This window comes from Diadema antillarum, unplaced genomic scaffold (assembly GCF_040938485.1).
Source record: "Diadema antillarum isolate AM-2024a unplaced genomic scaffold, OU_Dant_1.0 scf00000109, whole genome shotgun sequence".
NCBI classification, from domain to species: Eukaryota; Metazoa; Echinodermata; class Echinoidea; order Diadematoida; family Diadematidae; genus Diadema; species Diadema antillarum.
The window spans coordinates 2,322,490-2,342,740 of NW_027270998.1; the positions used below are offsets into that span (position 1 = coordinate 2,322,490).

Sequence of the window (20,251 nt, forward strand, 5' to 3'; positions counted from 1 at the left end):
TGTGATATCACAGACATTTTGAATTTTCTTAACTGCTAAAAAATGAAAGGCGTCATGACATCCCACATAGCATCTCAAAGATTCTAAAGTAACAGGAAGCAAACATTACATACACATTAAATTATATCTCAGAGACTCCAACTCTCCCGTTTTCAACGGGAGATCTCCCGCCGAAAACCCATTTTTGCAAAATCTCCCGTTCTCCCGCCCTGGCTCTTTGTCTCCCGTTGGAAAGGATTTCTTACTTATTTCTACAGTATGTTGAAAAAAATAAGCCTTAGATAGCACCAGAGAGCATCTAATACCCTAGGAACTTGGCGCTTCGCACACATCAACTTTGAGTCTCCCGTTTGCTAGGGGTTTCAGACAGGAGAATCTCCAGATCAGAAGGTGTTTTGGGTTGGAGTCTCTGATATTGGAGTCCCAGAAGTTGTATGTCGTCTGCGGAACTGAAGTTTTGCTCCCAGGCTCAGATTTATGCAACCATGTCTAGATTGTTTGTGCTAGTTATGTGGGTGATGTACTTATGGACGTGAATGTGGGTCTCGCACAGCAATGCTAACACCAACACCAAACTTGAAATGGCAAAGATGATAAAAATCTCTAAGGGCTAATGTTGGCTAATTGGGAAGAAGCATGTAAATCGTCAACACAAACGGCGGAGTTCGGTTCTGGCAACATCCGGCCCAACACAAACTACTGGAAATACATCATAATTTTGAAGTCAACCTCCAAACACTGTCTGATTTCAAGTTCTGTTTTATCGCCGGTGCTAGTGTTGAGATAGCACTAGCACTAGCACTGAACTTGGAATCACCAAATGTGCTCAGAAACAGAAAACTGCATAATCTGTACTAACTAGTGATACATAAATTTGATCGTTCGACAGCAAGACAGAGTATCACTGACAAAAATTCTTCTTAAACGTATTCTTTGGCAAATGTGGATGAATTCTGGCTATTTTTGGCTGGACAAAAAAAGGCTATGATTTACTAAAAACCTGCACAAATGAGGACAACCAATATAAGAAAACAGTTTGATTTTTAAAAATATATGAAAGTTTATAATATTACAAGAACACTACAAGAGGGGTACCAAGGTGTTGCTATGAATTGATGACATGTTCCAAAACACACACAAAAAAATGTTACACTGCTCCCTTCTCTCTATTTCACTAAGACCTTAGTCATAAAAGTCAAAGTCGTCCTTGTCTTCTGCCACAACTCCTGTTCCCATGGGAACGCTCATCTCCGACTCATCATCCAGGTCTGACTCGTTCCCCCAAAAGGCAGCCGACCTGTTCATGGTATCTGTGCGTCCTGTAGACTTCATGCTGGAGGATCACAGACAAAAACAAACAAACAACAACAACAATTGTAAGCTCAACATTTTTTCCCACTCTCATATTATTTACAATGCGTTATGGACATCACAATGATAACGGTATGAATGCTACAGCACTACTGTATAAGCTGTTATTTTTGCTTACGGATATTTTTGCAAATGAGAAGGTCACTGACATTTTCGCAAGATGTTGTTTTCGTGATTTGACATCTTTGGTATTGTAAATGCATTATTAGCCTAGCATATGGCAAAATTTTCGCGAGTTGTTGGATTCGCAGTCCAACTGTGATTCGCAAAATTCGTGAAAATTAAACCCTCTCAAAAATAACAGCTTATACAGTATTTAGGTCTAGAATGTCAGTCACATCAAATTTGCATATCCCCTGAGTAATCCCTTTGCAAGGATCTCTTGTCAGAAAATGTCCTACAATGTAGAACTGTAACTTCCCATAAAATCCTGGGATGAACCAATCAACTGTAAGCACATGTGTAATCCAATCAAATTGGAAGTTGCCATTAATTTGTGATGTAACTGCTTTCAGGACAGTGATGATATTGCAGCCCTAGTGTCATTGCTAATGGAAAGGTCTGGACTTCTATATTAAAAACCATGAGCCGATACACCTGCAGATTGTGCAGAATGGTAATACAGCAAGATACAGTGGACTCCCATTATAACAAAGTCCTCTGGACCGGCGTTTTCTTTCGTTATATCAACATTTCGTTGTAACTGAACAAATAAACAATGAAAAACATAAAGCCCATAATGTTGGGGCTTGAATTTTTATTTCGTTGTAACCAGAATTCGTTATAACTGTGTTCGTTATAACGGGAGTGCTATGCATTGTTCTAAAGAGATTTTTCATTTCATGTTAAAATAAGTTGACTAAATTCAAGCAAACATGAAAATTGAGAAAAAAAAAGTAAACTTTCATTAACATTACATAAAGAGCACGAAGAGACTTATGGAATTTAAATGATTCACATGTCTGAAGGCACAACAATAATGAACTAAGGCACAGTACCATTGCCCGACAAATGCTCTACTGGTTTGTGTATGGAAGTGCTGTATTGACGCTATCGTTAGTTGTCAATAAAATAGCAAGTGCAATGCCTTGTCCTTCAAAATTCACCATTGCCCAGTAAATATATTCGCAGAAGAGTTTGATGGAAAAGATACAAGTTCATGTGGTTGGATGCATAGCCAAGCCAAGTCATGAACACATGCATGCAAGTCATGATTGAGACAAACCTCTTCTCCATGGCTGATGGCATGTACCCTCCCCCATCTCTTGGGGTGGGGGAGAGTGAGCTGGGTAGGTCGCTCTTGTCCGGGGATGAAACATCGTCGGACCGGTCAGATGGGATGGGATCTCCCTTCAAACCATCGTCATCCCCCACTGGACTGTCTAGACTTCTCCCAAAGCTTCCACCAAGTGACGAGAGTACATTCCTCTTCCTCCTGAATTAATAATATAAAAAATATATATAACCATTATCATTATGATCATTATTGTTATTATCTTTATTTCATATGTGACTGTGCATCACAAAACAAACAAAAAGTTGCATCCCTTGATTTTCTGTGAGGACTCCAGAAAGGTGAAACTGGTCAACCAAGTCAATTTTGAGATTTCCATATCGTCTGAAAGAGCTATTCTTCTTCTACATTATTCTTGAGTTTCGGATCATAAACTGAATGGGAAAGTGGCTTTTCAGCCAGTCTACAACCCCTTTTTTGGTAGAGTAGTGTGATCAGGTTTTTCTTTTTAGGATTCTTTTCATTTCTTGAAAATCCTTTGCACACTCTTCACTTTCAATTATAGTAACTTTTGAAAGGATGATGCTACCGCTTTGAAAGTTAACATTTATCATGGGAAGCATGTGTTTGTAGAGCATGCTCAATTTCAGCTTAATCTGACAATCCTTTCATTGTTGTTGCTACAGTGGTTAACATCTTGTTTTTTGTCCCATTCATGGCACAGGTAGCATGGCTCAGTAAAGATTAAGCACTTGAATAGACCCTGTGCATCAGAGCCTCTTTTCTCAGTTCAAACTTTTCCAGAGTGTGGGCTTTCTTTACAATATTTATATAGGTTAGGAGAATCCATTTGAATTGGGTTATACATCATTTTAAAGCTTTGAGCAAAATCTGCCCTTAACTAAAAATCCCTGTCTGGCGACTTTTTGTTGGTTTTGTGATACAGGGTCACATACATACTTTGATATGTGTGGTTCCTTTCATTTGTTGGTTGACTCTCACTTTCATTTTGTTGCCTCTTCCTGGTACACCAGGTTAGGGCTTGCTGTTTGTTAAGCTCTCCCCCACCCCCCCACCCCCCCACCACCACCACCACTCATGCTGTTGCTATATCGCTCTTTTTCTTCCCTTATCCCTCTGTTGTCCCTATCTTGTTTGATGCTGCCTCCCTATTCATCTCTTTCCTTTACAGGTTGCCCCCTATTATCCTTGGGATCATCACTGACCCCCTTTTAACTTTTGTCTGTCCACCCTCCTGCCTTAATCCCCTCTCTTTACTTGTTGTGCTCCTTGCTCATGACCCATCCCTTTTGTTTTCTTTGTTCTGTGTCCCTAGCCCTCCCCTGACTGTTTTTGTTGTGTGTAGTCCTTATATGTGATTGCTTTCACTGCCTGTTTGTCATTTTGCCTATGACGGAAGATTCTGCTAGGATTGAAAGCTCAGGCCTTTTTTGACGCCTTTTTACTCCATTGGCTCGCAACTATTGGATAAGCTGTTTTCAGCAGCTTTTTTTTTTTTTTTTGCTACAATAGAAAAACAAACAAACATATGTTTGCCAGTGGTGACTGTGATGAAATAAAATGACAGCAAAACACTATTCTCGTGATCAGGTAAACATTACTTCCAGTATAGCTGGAGTAAAAACAAACAGCTTGCCTGTTCAATATAGTGCCTAGCTGGAGTGTGAATTGGTGTGAATGCTGTGCATACGGTGTACAAATCTATGTGGTTATACAGATGACACGATGTCAACGTTCAAAACCTTTGACCAATCATTCTTTTACATAACTTATCAATAATATTTCTTGTGGCTATCAGTGTGACAGTTTCATGGAATTTTAAACCCAATTATGAAAGAAAAGTAGACAATTTTGTCTTAAAAATTTGGCAATCGTCCACTGATTGCAGGTTTGTTTTCAATCCAGTCATTGCTGAACACCTGGTGGTCCGAATGTGAGAATGGCTAACATGAAGCGGGTAGAGAGTTTTTTGCTTTTTTGTTTAAAACCCTTTTTTTTCCCACTGACTGGGCCCATTGCACTCCAAACTATTCATTATTTGATACACACATGGATATATTTCCTGCATTTTTCAACATAAAAACAAAAGAAAGATAGTTGGCCGCAAGCTTCACGGTGCTTACTTGGACTGCTGGGAAGCGGGGGATTCCAGGTCGAGGCGGGCAGCTCTCTCGATCTCATCCTCGCTGTCCTCCTCCTCCTCCTCCTCCTCGCTCATCTCATTAGAGCTGCCGGCACTAACAAACTCTTTACCCTCCCTGGACCGCTCCTGCTGGGTTGTCATCATCATCATCTTCTGGTAGGCCGAGGTTTCTGGATATGGGGAAAAATGGAGTGCAGGTTTCTTGACATCAATCATCACTCACATTCATCATGACATATACTAAATTTCTCTTGAATGATCTTTGCCATTTTTTGCCAATGAAAATGTGCCTGAAATTAGACTTTTATTTCATGTCTTGTAGCAGCTCACAATTACAATAATGTACATCTTCTCATGCAGAAAAAGAGGGACTCTGCATTTACATATTGTGCAAATGAACAATAGCAATCACAAAAATTGATCATCATGCAGAGTATTCAGGTTATGAGAAAAACAAGAAGCAGAATAGTGACATTTGTTTTGTCTGTTGAGAAAATTGAGAGGGCAAATAACACAGCAGTAGATGACAGGTTCGAGTCCTGTGGTTCCTTTTTTCCGACATGTTTGTTAAATTACAGATCAGCGGCTGCAATCTTACAAATCTAATTTGTAGAGGGAGACAAATTGAAGAAAATTCTCATCTCAAATAACATTCTATTGAAGCAAATTAGGAATGATCCACACAATACAATTAGAACAAAAACTGCAGTATTCTGTAAAGCTGCATAACATTCATTTCAGCAGATGCAAACACTATCAGGCATTTTGTGTCTTCTACAAAAAGTATTCTTTTCCTTTTCTGTAATGAATCAAAAGAGATAAAGCATGAAATATGTAACCTTGCAGAAATACTACAGACAAAATTGTTGATAGGATCCAATAATTGATGCAAGTCAAAGTTCGAGTCACGCTTTTAGAATCAAATGTAAGTGAAATAGCCAAACTCACCAGTGAGAGGCACCTTGTTGTCAAAGAAGCTGTCAGCACTAGTTCTACCTGTGTCCACATGGTCATCCGTATCACCATCTGTTTTCCCCAGAGAGAGTGGTGGGACTGATGGAGAACCAGAAAAGTTTGAAACTTTTACTACTACAATTTCTAACCTTTTGGTAAAACTATCACACTTTCTAACCTTTTGGTAAATAACCAAATTTTATGCTCTGCATTGTATGCTGCATTTAGAATGTGCAAAATGAGTTTTTAGCCTGTGTCAAGGTATTGCTAGCAGGGATGCAGATCCAGCAAATGCTATTGCAGATTTCTGAGAGCTGACAAAGGTGTAGTTTATTATTTATTTATTCATTATTCATTAATTATTTATTTATTCAGCAAAATCAAAATGACAATAACAGCTACATAACATAAATTCACATGGAAATGGCACAGTTGACGTATAACACAAAGTATGAACAGGGAAGCAATATGGGCTAGGGCTCACAAAAGTAATAATTTCACTCTTGCCCTTAGGCATGTGAGCCCTCATGCAATGCGTTACCATACACATATACTGTGAACTTATAAAATAAAATTATACATTATTGTCAAAACAGACCAATAATGAAAATATCACATTGAAATACAGGAGATAAATGACAAAAATACCAAAAAAAATCATGAGGAAGGAAGACGTCTGCAAGATATGCTGGGAATACCAGGTACTGACCAGAAGGATAATCAGCGGGCTTGTCCAGCTGCGTGGGAGTGACCTCTGGGCTGGGGATAGGGTTGTCGGGGGTCGTGGGCGAGGTCTCAGTCACGGACGACTCGTCGCCAAGAGTTATCTCCTCTTCCTCCGCCTTCAGCAAGATGTCTGACATCACGTTGACAGCCTTCGCAATCACGAGCAAAAAAAAAAACAGAAAAAAAAAACAGAAAAAAAAAAACAGGTTGATGGCTCTTGACCCCCACATGCAATGCTTTGTAAAGTATCTTGTCATTCCCATTAAGATTTATATTGATATGTAACAGACCTTTTCATCTCTCTTTTAAATACTGTATTAACAAGCTTATTCTTGTAACTTTGCAAATGGGATATCATCTGCTATGTCTTCTCTTTGAAGATAATGTGCTACCTGTGTAAACAAACTTTTTTTTCACCACTTTATACTATGTGTACAAGTTTCAAAATTAATTCTTTAAATGGCAATCATCAAACACAAATTCTATTCTAAATGAGATTTTTTTTTTCCTCATTGAAGATCATGTCTGTACTTTGTAAACAAGAATTTTACTCTTGTTCAGGATTGCATCCATGTAGGATATGAGGCATTGCTAAATTCAGCATAACGTGCACAGTTCACACTCATAAGACTACTGTATACACCATATATTTAGCGAGTCTAATTTTTGCGAATTGGGACTTCCCAACTATTTCACAAGTGGTTAAATTCATGATCGTGGAGTAGAGTACTAAACGGAGAAATGTATGAGTGCATGTCACATTCATATCGGGGATCAGAGTCAATATTTTTGTGCGTCTTTAGGTTCGCGAATAGCACCAAACTTGCGACATTTGCGAAAATAAAAACCTCACAAAATATTCGGCATACACAGTAATACATTGGAAGTGGAAAAAGGCTTTTGCTTTAGGTTATATTTGAATTGTAATGCAATTATACACATCCTTCATACTCAATACTAAGAATATATTTTTGACTTCAGCAAAACTTTGACTATTAAAATACAGAAATGTCTGTACACTGACCGCATTGCAAACATGACAAACAGAACTACTGACCTTTTCAACAGCCAGGGAGTTAGCAGCCACCAACAGTGGAGCAAACTTCTTGGCAACCACCTCCGGCTCCATCACTCCACGCCTGACAAGGAACACCATGTGGTGGAAGATGTCATCCCAGAACTTGAGTGACGAGGAGTACATGTGAGACCTGGTGGAGGGTGTAACATGTATGTGAAAACAGACATTAAATACGGGGTCAAGTAAACTACAGTCATTGGACTGCCAGGAAGTTTGACTGAGATGCCTTTGCCTTTTCATGCAATAACTACAGCCTGCCATTAGTTTATGCCTTTTGAGCTATCACCACTATCATTTCACACAAATAATTGTTGATTTACTTCCATCCTTTAGATTATTCCATCCTTTCCAGATGGTAAATAGAGGGTCAAGTAGTACAGTCAGTGGACTGTGGGGTACAGCTGACTGAGATGCCTCAGTCTTTTCATGCAATAACTACAGCTTGCCATTAGTACATGGCCTTTGACATTTCACTACTATCAATTAAGAATTTACACAAATAATTGTTGATTTACTTCCATCCTTTCTACCAAATTATTCTACATTGGACTTCCCAAGCTACAGCTATGGCAGCAAATTAATATTTTCAGTCAAAGTACAATGACCTTTGATGTTGACTGTTAACCTTTCATCACTGTAATTTCATGCAAACACTTGGCTATACATATATGACTGAAAATTACCCTTGACAGTGAGTGACCTTTGACCTTACAGGGTGTTGCCTCATTTTTCTCTATCCCACATCTACACCTCATACAGCACACAAGTGACAATTATCCCTTACATAATGTGGCTGAAGTGAAAGTTGATTTGTGGACTAAAAACTCAATGCAATCAAAACTGAATGAATAAATTAATACAGAACTTGTTGCCATGAATCTTCTCCCCCCTGATGAGGATTGCTCAAAGTGCAACTCTGATCCATCTTCAAGGTGACATCAATGGATAGAGTATATTGTATACTCAGAATAGAAGTGATATTAACTCCCTCCGCCAAGGAAGGAGGTTAAGTGATCATCGGCAATGGTTTAAATGTTTGCAAAATGACTCAAAAAGTTGTGAACACATTCGAATGAAATATACAGGAAAAGTCGATAATGACACAAAAAGCAGATAATTAAATTTTGGTAGTGATCTGTGAATTTCCATGTATCTTTGAAGGATTTTTTTTATCTTTTGGCATATAAGGTCAATGAACTTCAGAGTTCTTGCTGCATGCACTGGAGGTTTACATATGCGCACTAAAGCACACGCTCTGCTCGGGCAAGATGCCACACTGCTGGAAGCTGATGACTTGACAAAAGCTTCTATATTGGGATATTTCATGCATGTATGGGTGCAAATGAGTTGTTGGCTTGGCGGAGGTCTGCGCTCTCCGAGTGCTTTTCCAGTTTTTCAATCAATAATCACATTAATTCTATTCACTTTTATTTCAGGAAGCAAAAAATTGGGTCAGGGGCATTGCATCAGTTATGATCATAATTACAGTGATATTTTCTAACTCAGCATAAAGGTCTGAATTCAGAATTTCTCCATTTACCACAGTATCATACAATATCACACAAAGGAAATGAAATGCCACAAATACCTGATGGACACCTCGGTGATGGTCCTACTACTGGCCACCAGAAGTCGCTCAGACAGGAGGCAGCCGCCAGGCAATTGACGCACCAACAGAGGGAGCTCTTCTAGCACAACCATGCTGATGGCTCGGGGATCAAGACGGTCAAAGCCGGTCTTGGCATTAGCAGTCCTAGTTTACAGAAAGACTTGGTATAATTTTGTGACATTCTGTGCCTAATTAGTTCTACAGACTTTGTGGAACAACCATATCAAATTCATAATGACACTGATGACATATATGCACCAAAGCATCTGATAAAAATGTTTTTTTTTTGGTTTTTTTTTTGTTTTAACGGTTCCTGCTTTGACTGTCCCGTAAAGAGACTTAGATTAATGTCATCTTAGAAGGTTGCAGAAATACTAATTTTCTTATTTGAATTTGTAAAATAATTAGGGAGTATTGAGTCTACAGTAGAGATATAAGCTATGCTAAAACATGATCACGACATCAACACTTTAGAAACTGAGAAGGATGCCACCCACAGACACTGAACAAAATGAGCTAGCGCCTTTGTGGCTCTTAGCTAAGGGTGTGTGGAATGTTGACCATTACTGACCATCACTGACCATTGCCGATACTTGTCACAGTTTTATGAACAACTGACACCCTTGCCTCTCCCATTAAATGCTCTGCCTGAATTTCTTCTCATTGTACATCACAGGATCGAAAAGGTGAAGAAATATAAGAAGATCATAGTCAGTAAGACATGCTGGAAGTGCCTTTATCAACCCTTTATGTGTTCTAAACTTAAAAATTTTCAAGCTTTTTCATCTGTACTCAGTAATCCATCAAACTTGACCTAGTTGTAGATGTAATCTGTACAGATACTGCCATGCAACGCATGGAGATGCTGCCGACAGGTTGGTTGAATTGAGTGAAATGTTTTCGGGGAGAAAATGTCGAGTTTTGTGCAATAAAAAGAAGGGAAACAAAGTAGAGCGCCTAATGATTAGGAAACTATTTTGAACATTGAACATTGTCTGCACACTATATGCAGACATGCAGTAGGTATTGGCTGTAATGGTGCATAAATTGCACCCTGAATTTTGACCCGTTTCAGCTGGAAAAAAAGTGCAGTTAGTACACCCTTATTTACAGTATTCAAATTACAGGATCAAAGGAAAAAGAGGGGTGTGGGGTTTACCTCACAATCTCATCTCTGATGGTCTGGGTGCATGGCAGAGAGGCATAGATACCCTCCAGGGAGTCCGTCTCATCAACCTCCGCTTCCACAGCCTTCAGCAGCAGCCAGAACCCAGTGGCAGACAGAGCAATGGAGTTATGATTTGATTCCTTGCTATCTGCTTGCCTGAGGGAAACATAAAAGAATTATACACTTTAAGCACCCACAAAACTATTTCTCACACTCTAGCGCACACACACACACACACACACACACACACACACACACACACATAAATGCAACATTAACTACACAAGAGGGATAGTTCTGTAGTTGCTACACTATCAACATTTGTTTTTATCAGTTGTGACCAATTAAGCCATTTTGAATTTTCTTACATGACTACTTGCATTTTAAACCCCTACTTGAATAATGCCCTTGACATTTGAGCTAATTTAATTTTCTCTCATGACTATCACTATTCTATCTACAGTTCATCTAAATTTTCTAGTTGTGACCTATTTTAAAAAAAGCCTGGACAGAGAAGCATTTCATTGCCATCATTCTGTCATTACCATCTAGCCTTTGGTACAGGCTGCAGCACCACTTAAAAGAAATATCAACTGTACCTCATGTTATACAATGAATATATCGTTTCGTATGTAAGTAAAGTGTGAACTGCAATATGGCTGACAGTGCTCAGCTATATTGTTTACATATCATGGTCACATCACCACTTTAGGATGCAAGAAAGATGGCCAGAAATAAATGTATAACTCCTTTCCCATGAAATTCATTCATTCTCATAATTTCAAATGCACTGAAAGGTATTACACACAATCTGCAGAAAGACTTGTCTACAAAACATGGCAGTCTGCAGTATAAAAATCTTCCTTCTTTCACAAAGTCTCAAAAGGTGCCAGTGACTATGTAAAGATTTACCAGGTAACCCCTCAAGACACAGTAGGTCATGTAACTGCATTTTAACAGCAAGGATGGCAATGACTATTTTTATTTGTTGTTTTGTTTTGTTTTTGGTGGTTTTTTTTTATGTGTTGTGTGTGTGTGGGGGGGGGGGGGGGGAGGACTTGGTGACTAGCGCAGCTTCTTGGACTGATATCTTACCCAGTGGGCACCTGCTTCCTCTCAGCTGGGATGGGGGCGGTATGTCTGACATCAGTATCGCTGAGAGGGAGGCTGACATCGCTGTCTATCTCACTGTCTTCTTCACTACCACTGCTCTCACTCACATCCCCTTGCCCCAGGAGTGACCCTGTCATCAGAGTTTGGCAAATCAACGAAGGAAGTGATTAAGAACCATCACAGAACTACTTCCTTTAAAAATATTCAATCATTAGTTTTCTACAATGCAGAAGCGATTCAACAATGGCCTTACCATGAATATATTATTAAAGGACTACTAATGATATATTAGATTATTGATACATTTCAGGAAAAAAAAAATGTTTTAATAAAACAAATTTTGTGTAAGATGATGAGATGGTAAGAGCTGACTGGCCTTACTTTACAGGAATACAGATTATTTAATTAAATTCATTACAATGCTGTCTTGGAATGGCAGCACTCATTACTACTTGCAAACTAACATAAAACTAGAAATATCACTTAAGGTGATTAATACCCCCGCCCCGTGACGACAGTTTTACCCAAGGAATGATCTTTCCTTGATCTTCTGCCATTTAAATGCCGTTACCATGGCAACGCAGCTTCCGACACGTACGAAAAATATGTCTTGCACATCTTCCCACCAAGACTATTGTGTGTGCCACATTTCATAAGCTTTTGTCAAAAACTGAGAAAGTAGTTCAATCCACAAGATCTTTCCTTGATCTTCCACCATTAATATGCCGTTACCATGGCAACGCAGCTTCCGACATGTCCAAAAATATGTTTTGCACATCTTCCCACCAAGAACAACGTGTGTGCCACATTTCATGAGCTTCAGTCGAATACAGAGGAAGTAGTTCAATCCGCAAGATCTTTCCTTGATCTTCTGCCATTTATATGCCGTTACCATGGCAACGCAGCTTCCGACACATCCGAAAAATATGTCTTCCACATCTTCCCACCAATATCAAGGTGTGTGCCACATTTCATAAGCTTTGGTCAAAAAACTGAGGAAGTAGTTAAATCCGCAAGATCTTTCCTTGATCTTCTGCCATTAATATGCCGTTACCATGGCAACGTACTTTCGGGTACTGTCGAAAAATGCGTCTTGCACATCTACAACCAAAGGCACACATCTGTACCAAGTTTCATGGAAATTGGGCAAAAACTGAGGAAGTAGTTTGCAACACAAAATTTTCCATCATTTTGGCTCATAATATGTGAGCTGTTACCATGGCAACATACTTTTTGTCACTGTCAAGAAATGTGTCATGCTGACCTATATCCTAAGACAAACATTCAATATGAATTCCATGAGAATTGGAAGAACACTGATGAAGCAGTTTTGCCATGAAGCATTTTGCCCTATATTTTACCAATAACATGCCGTTACCATGGCAACGCACTTTTTGCCACTGCGGAAATATGTGTCTTGCACATTAACATATTCAGATGAACATCTGTACCTAATTTCATAAAAATTGATCAAAAACTGTGGGAGGAGTTCTGTTGGGTACTGTCAAAAAATATGTCTTGCACATCTACAACCCAAGGCACACATCTGTGCCAAGTTTTATGGGAATCGGTTGAAAACTGAGGAAGTAGTTCGCGACGCAAGATTTGCAACGGACCGACCGCCCGACCGCCCGACCGCCCGACCGCCCGACCGTCCGCTGATTCCTATATACCCCCTTCAAACTTCGTTTGGCGGGGGTATAAATCACTGTAAAACATACATAAACACAGAAGGAAAAGCCTGTTTTGATGTTTGCTCTCTTAACACTCTCTTAACAACTGCAGACAGTATTTGATATTGAATATTTTGAAAAAGACATCATGAACATCAATTGTTTATTTTACTATGATCTATGCATCTATCAATATTTACTACATATTACTAGAATTCAAAGGAGAGGAATGATACCTTCACTGTTTTGGGCCTGCAGCACCTGGTGGACAGGATCTTGTTGCTGGGCCTCCTCATACTTCGGCAGTGCAGGTGGAAGTTCGGGAGAGTAGAGAGCTTGGTCCAGGCGTTCCCCACTCTCCACATCAGACACCTCATCATCAGAGGAAAACGGCTCGGTCTGTGCCGAGGACAGCTTGGGTGGTGTTGCTGCCACTGAGGGTATCCTGGGAGCCTGAGGAGCAGCCTTGTGGGCCTGGAGAGTCTCCTTGGTTTCATAGGCTACACCAGGTCTGCCTCCATGACTGCCATCACTCTGAGGTTGTCCACCCTGGGTCCTGCTCATGGCTTGTGGTGTGACCACATCAAGGTTAGCATCAATATCTTGTGGATTTTCCGGCTTGTTGGCGGGAACACCCGGAGCAATTCCTTGGGGTGGACCCCCATCTCCCGGCTGGTTGAGTGAAGATGGAGAAAACTCTGAGCTAGTGGGCAATGAGCCTGTGTCTTCTGTCCTTCCATTGAGCTCTTGAGGGTGCCTTCCTGGTTCTATTTTACTGGGTAGCTTCTCGTCATGTTGGGCTGCTGTTCCACCCATCTGTTCCGGGTGACGGACATGTTCTCTCTGCACTGCAGCCGGATACTGACTCATGACGTGAGGCAGCGTGTTGCCGTCTGTCATAATCTGCATGGGATGACTGTGTCCGGACTGGGGAAGAGTTACAGGGGCTTCAATGTGCTGCTGCTGGGGGAGTACCTGTGTGGGGTGGAGCGGGCCAGCATGAGAGGGACCACTCCACTGATGTGGGGCTGCTACAGCCTGGGGTGGGTTGGCATGGGATGCGGCTTCTTGCACAGAGTGCACATGAGTGTACGGTGTTGCCTGCGGTTGATGCAGTGGCGTACTTGAAAAGGTTTTACTAACCCCATCAAGAACAGGTCCTGGAGTAGAGTGGAAGTTCAGGGTATCTTGCCTAAAATGTTGTTGATATGCGGTAGGCAGAGCTGCACCACCTAGATGCTGCTTACTTGTTACCTGAGATTGCTGAAAGTTTGAAAGGGAAAAAAGGGGGACTCATCACACACTTGGCATCTTCTAGTGCAGAGGCATTTAGAAAGATGTTATACTGCATTTTTAATATCAATTTTATATGGTATTCATTTTTCAGATTTAAGGGTAACAACAAACCATGCAAGCACATTGTTTATGGCTTTAATACACTGTTGGAACCTCTGTACACACATGCTTGTAGATAACTACAATACAGGACTCCACAAAATAAGAATGTCATTCTGCAGTACAGATACTGTAACATTAAACTATTACAAAATAGGGGTGTTATCTTTATGATTTACATGCAGAGAAAAGGTTTGCTTTCAGATTCGGAGAGCTGCTGATTACTGCAAGTCAAGAAGTCATTCGACCATCAATAAGTATACTTACATGTATGTACATACTATGTACTTACTCTCTTGATTTCAAATTGTTCCTTCCAGTAAGGGTACATGGCCTCTACTTGCTTTTCATATTGATCCTGAGCATGAACATACAAATTGTTACAATTAAATCACATTAAACAGTTGCAGAATACTTGCACATATGTCATTAAAAAAGAAAAGAAAAAGGTGACTACCGAACTGAATGTAATAAATGTGGAGGTGTCGTGGCTGAGTGGATAAGAGCGCTCGTCTGTGAACGACATGAGCGTGGTATGGTTCGTGGGTTCGAGCCCATGCCAAGCCCGACACGTTTGCCCTTCAGCAAGGCACTTTATCCACATTGCTGCTCTCCACCCAGGAGTATAAATGGGTACCCGGTAGGATGAGAAAGCTTATGTTGGTTGATCAGCATGTGCGCGCCTGTAAAATGGCTGCGACTGGCTGGAATGCTCCCCAGGGAGTGGAGAATGAGCACTGTTAGTGCTGGTTGGAAATAATGTATCCAGTGACCGGGGTAATAATAGTCTGTAAAGCGCATTGAAACCCTGAAGTGTGTGTGAAATGCGCTATATAAAAAACCAGCTATTATTATTATTATTATTATTATAAATCAAGGCAAACAAATGAAACAAAACAAAACAGACACGACATTCAGGGAGGGATTGCCAAACAATTGCAATACCTGTTAAAAGAAGATATCTGGACTATACACACAGATACAAGATTGATTGAAAGAGAGGGAATGAAAACATATCTACCTGAAGCTACTTTGTACAAAAAAGGGGCCTGACCTTTGATTACCACCAGGGTCTGAATTCAGGCTTTTTTCTGAAAACTGGCATCTCTGTTTACAGTAACAATTTTGTTTATGAAAGAAAGGCAAAAAAACAAAACGAGAAAAAAAGTTCTGTCAGGAAACCTGTTTATTTCTTTCCCTTACTGGCATTTACCCTAATAGAAGATGCTGAGACCAAATCATGGGAGTGATGTCTAGACAAAAGACAGAAGTAGACTGGCATGGCATCATCCTGCATGGACTAAGAACTCAAGGCATATAGCATGTTTTCTGTTTTTGTTTCGTCTTAAAGGGATGGTATAGCTTTGGTTGAGATGGGGCTTCAGGTTTCCAACTTTTTTGTTAGATAATGAGAAACCTTTCATGAAGTATTAAAGAGCATAATTATAATTCTAAGAGGAATTCAAATTTTATTTGGTGGAAATTTGTTTTGAAATGGCTGAGATATCCAAAAACAGAGAGATCCTAATAAAAGGTGGATCCACCTGTTATGGGGGCCACTTTGTTATATTGTTTTGGATATCTCTGCCATTTCAAAACCCATTTTCATCATGTAAACTTTGAATTCCTCCAAGAATTGTATGCTCTTTAATATTTCATAAGTGGTTTCTAATCATCACGCAAAAACTTAAACTCTGAGTCCCCCACCTCAACCAAAACTATACCATCCCTTCAAAAGCATGTACCTATTTTTGCATCACACTGCTGCATTTGCTTGGTCAACATTCTTGCAATCCCCATTCCAAGGCTGTTTTTAGACAACATCAAACCAACCTTCAAGAGTCTAAGTCTCTCTGTTCTGCTGGACAGCGTTGCAATGTGTGCCTCTACCCGGTTAAAGTCACGGAGTAGCTGCTCGTTTCTTGCTTTGCTCTTTTTCTCATCCTCGCAGATCTTTTTCCAGTAACTCTGCAGCTTGGCAGCTCTCAGTCTAGACCTAGATAAAATACATGGCACAGGCAGAATTTGCAAAAAAAGAAAACATGACTACAGGGTATGCACAATTACATAAGCTGTATTAGTACTTGTGAGATAGTTGAGTTCACAGTTGTGAAAGAGCATCATAGATGAATCACTGAATAATAACATACAATGATGCATTCTTTCACATGAAAATAATTGCTTTGCAATTTATGGATAAATATTTTACATTTGATACAATACTCCTATCATATTGCTACAAAGATGAATGCACAAACACACACACACACACATAAAAAAACATGCACAGATAAACACAGTACGTATTCAGAGTAATTAGAAAATGTCCAGTGATATTTTCACCTCAAATGATACTCAAATAGATGTCTCATGACAACAACAAACTAGAAATGTCGCTATGGCGACTGATGCCTCCGCCATAATGCATGATTCTCCCAATAGGTGTATGGTACAATGTCTTCACAATGTGTGACGACTGACAAAATATTGAAATGTCAGGTTTGTCAGAAATATCTTGAATGTTCACATTCCTTGAACTAGGTTTACTATAATTGTCTAAGAGTGCAGGTACACGCATTTGGGGAAGTGAGGATTTTTGCTTGACTTCTGACCGACCCTTTTGTAAGTTTATACATTGAGTAATTTTCAAGGTATGAAGAAAGAGTGTAATTACAGTATAAAATAGATATTTTTTTTTGTATTTAAACCTGGCCTTTGACCCTTAACCTTTGACCTTTGAGAGAATCTACATTAGGTAATACATGAATATATCAAGTTTTAAAAATGATAATGTAAGCATTGCATATAATACTAGTTAAAGAGGGAAATAGTAAAATTTTGAGTTGACCTTGACCTTTGAACCCTTGACTATTGACCCATGACCCCCACATTCCCTAGATAATCCCTGCCAGTCAGTACATGCATATGTACCAAGTTCCATGAAGATACATCAGAACCATTTGCAAGAAAGTGAAATTGTAACATTCTCACCTAACCTTTGACCTTTGACCTTATGACATGAAACTCTCTCTGGAGAATTTTTGCGCAGTAGTACACGTCTACACTAAGTAAAAAAAAATAACTTCGGACATTGCATGGATATGGGGGAAATAGCAACATTTCTAGCATTTGACCTTGACCTTTTGACCTTTGACCTCTTGCCAATGTCACTAAAATCAACTCAACTAATTGCCCCATCATACATCATCCTTGGACCAAATTTGGTGAAAGATGCTTCATCCAGTTTTGAGTTATCATGTAAACAGTTAAATTTTAGGATATGACCTTGATCTTTGACCTTTGACCTCTGTCTAATTTCACTAAAAAACTAATCAAATAATTGTCCCATCATACATCATCCTTGGACAAAGTTTGGTAAAATTTGCTTGATCCAGTCTTGAGTTATCGCGTAAACGGATACAATTTCATGATTTGACCTTGACCTTTGACCTTTGACCTTTGGCCGATTTCACCCAAAATCTAATCAACTAATTGCCCTATCATACTTTATACTTGGACCAAGTTTGGTAAAATTCCAGTCAATATTACTCAAGTTATCGCGTAAACAAATGCGGACGGACGTACGGACGTACGGACGTACAGACGTACGTACGGACGTACGGACGGACGGACAACCCGAAAACATAATGCCTCCGGCACCACTTCGTGGCGGAGGCATAAAAAGAGGAAAATATGTATCTCTGCTCTAATTCCTAAAACAGGTTTATCTAGAATAATAATGTTAAACATATGAACGTTCTGTTGGATATCAATAATTCCTTTTACAATTGCTTTGCGTGCTTTTATTCTCCAAATCAATGTGTTTATTTGCATGGGTAATTCACAATATGCAAGAAAAAACATCAATTGATCTTCATGCATTGTGGTTGTAGGAAGAAAGAGATATATATCTTGGCTTCAATAATATTTTGAATGGTAATTACATCCTCCATAAGACATCAATGACATAAACATACAGTTTGTTTGTCAAATCCTCCATGCACACATGCTAATGGTCTATCTGTAGGGTTTAGAAAATCAATTTTCCCTGTTCTACTTACAGTCTTTGATCTGACGTAACATAGCTGTCAAACCTTCTTTGAAGTTCCATTCTTTTCTGTTCCCTGAATAAAGAAGAAATGATAACAAATGATGCATCACACTGAAAATGCTACAAGATGATTTCTCTCATTATGTGTTAACAAAAAGTTACCTTACCACAAAACATTTTGTAAGTATGATGAATACAACATGATAAAAAGTGTGAAAAGGCAAATAATTTTGTACATTTATGTGTCAAACTGTATATTGATATCAACAGCAGCATTTTAAGTTGTAAGGGAAAAATATTTCTGCAACAAGCAAGCAAATAAATAAAAAGTGCAGCCAGTTGGGACATTAAAGCATCACCTGTAACTTTGGTAATGCTAGACATTACAGATACCTATCGCTGACTTCTAACTAACATATCTTTATGATGATTACCATAGGTGGTACCATGTAATACAGGAGATTCTTTCTGTTAAATAAAAGATTTGTTTTGCAAGAAACCAGTGAGTCATATCGAAGCAGCAAGTCACCATGATCTCAGCAAATTGCATACTTATAGATATTACCATGGTAAGAAAAAGAATGGTAAATTGGCAACGTCAGTGGTAGTTTGCAGTCTGCATGCATGCATGCAAAAAAAATAAATAATAAATAATAATAATAAACCATGAAATTGGTAAGCTTCACTCGTTCCTTGAGTATGGCATGCATGCCAAGTTTTGTGATCTCTTATAATGGAAAAAGGGGAATTCTACCCTGTTTCCTATACTTGTCATCATCGGATAAGTGAATTTGCACAAAGAGTGAATAAAATATCAGTCTGTTGTGAGGGGCTGACCATATTACCGACACTGAACAAGAGGCAGATGTATTGTTCTATTAAAGTAACAGTAATAGGGCCTATACATGTAAGCCCACTTCTCGTACTTTTCACACACACACATACACGCTTTCATATGCTGCAGGTAATTAACACATATATTTTTACATCAATAACAACAAAAAAGCAACAACATTTTACCACTTGTAAATTTGTGGGTGGGCGACGTATGCGAACTAAATTCATTTAACTACGAAATAGTGTGCAATTCTGCATTCTACACAATTTTGGGGCGATTTCCTTCATTGTCATTACGGTACTATTTCTAGTGGTGGTTGATGTATTTTTACATGTCACTTAGCCCCAGCCCACCAGTAGCAGTGCAGTGGGCGTTTCTACACTACCACATTCTGAGCTGAGAAAAAAAAAATTTACATCAAATTATCCGTCCCTATTAAAATCAAACTAACTACTTTTGTACACTTAAGAGTCTTACTGTCTACAATGTATGTAATTCATATCCTCTCTGGAGACTACCACTTATTAACCAGTCATACAGTACTCGATGATCACTAGTAACTATGCCGAGTGTTACCTCAGGGGGAGTCAGACAGCAGACATACTGTAGTTTATACACACTCAATCATACATTATTTACATACTCAAAAATTAATTGGTGGGTCTACATGGGTAAACCGCCTTTTCATTATTGGCACTAGACAAACTTACCTCTTGTGTTGCAATGCTTGAATGTTCTTCAAACGAGTATAAAAAGCTACACTATCTGAGGATGGTGTCGTCATTGCCTAGATCGAAATTTAGCGCAGAGAATTCTCGGTGTTAAACTTGTACATACGTGTATAACTATGTAGTGAATCGAGTGTAGTTTTGGAGCG

The 20,251-nt window shown here is 39.3% G+C and overlaps 1 protein-coding gene across 1 annotated transcript; it reads right to left on the reverse strand.

Annotated features, from left to right (window-relative positions):
* Nucleotides 1-1,161: 1,161 nt before the first annotated feature.
* LOC139719372 (uncharacterized) lies at nucleotides 1,162-20,230 on the reverse strand. Its single transcript, XM_071630787.1, has 14 exons — nucleotides 20,085-20,230; nucleotides 18,547-18,609; nucleotides 16,319-16,481; nucleotides 14,778-14,843; nucleotides 13,327-14,353; nucleotides 11,400-11,547; nucleotides 10,296-10,460; nucleotides 9,116-9,280; nucleotides 7,507-7,657; nucleotides 6,433-6,598; nucleotides 5,718-5,822; nucleotides 4,750-4,939; nucleotides 2,597-2,806; nucleotides 1,162-1,333 (listed from the first exon to the last, which is right to left on the reverse strand). Exons 1-14 carry the CDS (start codon nucleotides 20,156-20,158, stop codon nucleotides 1,183-1,185), a joined length of 2,844 nt encoding a protein of 947 aa, XP_071486888.1. The 5' UTR covers nucleotides 20,159-20,230; the 3' UTR covers nucleotides 1,162-1,182.
* Between the last annotated feature and the right edge of the window lie 21 nt (nucleotides 20,231-20,251).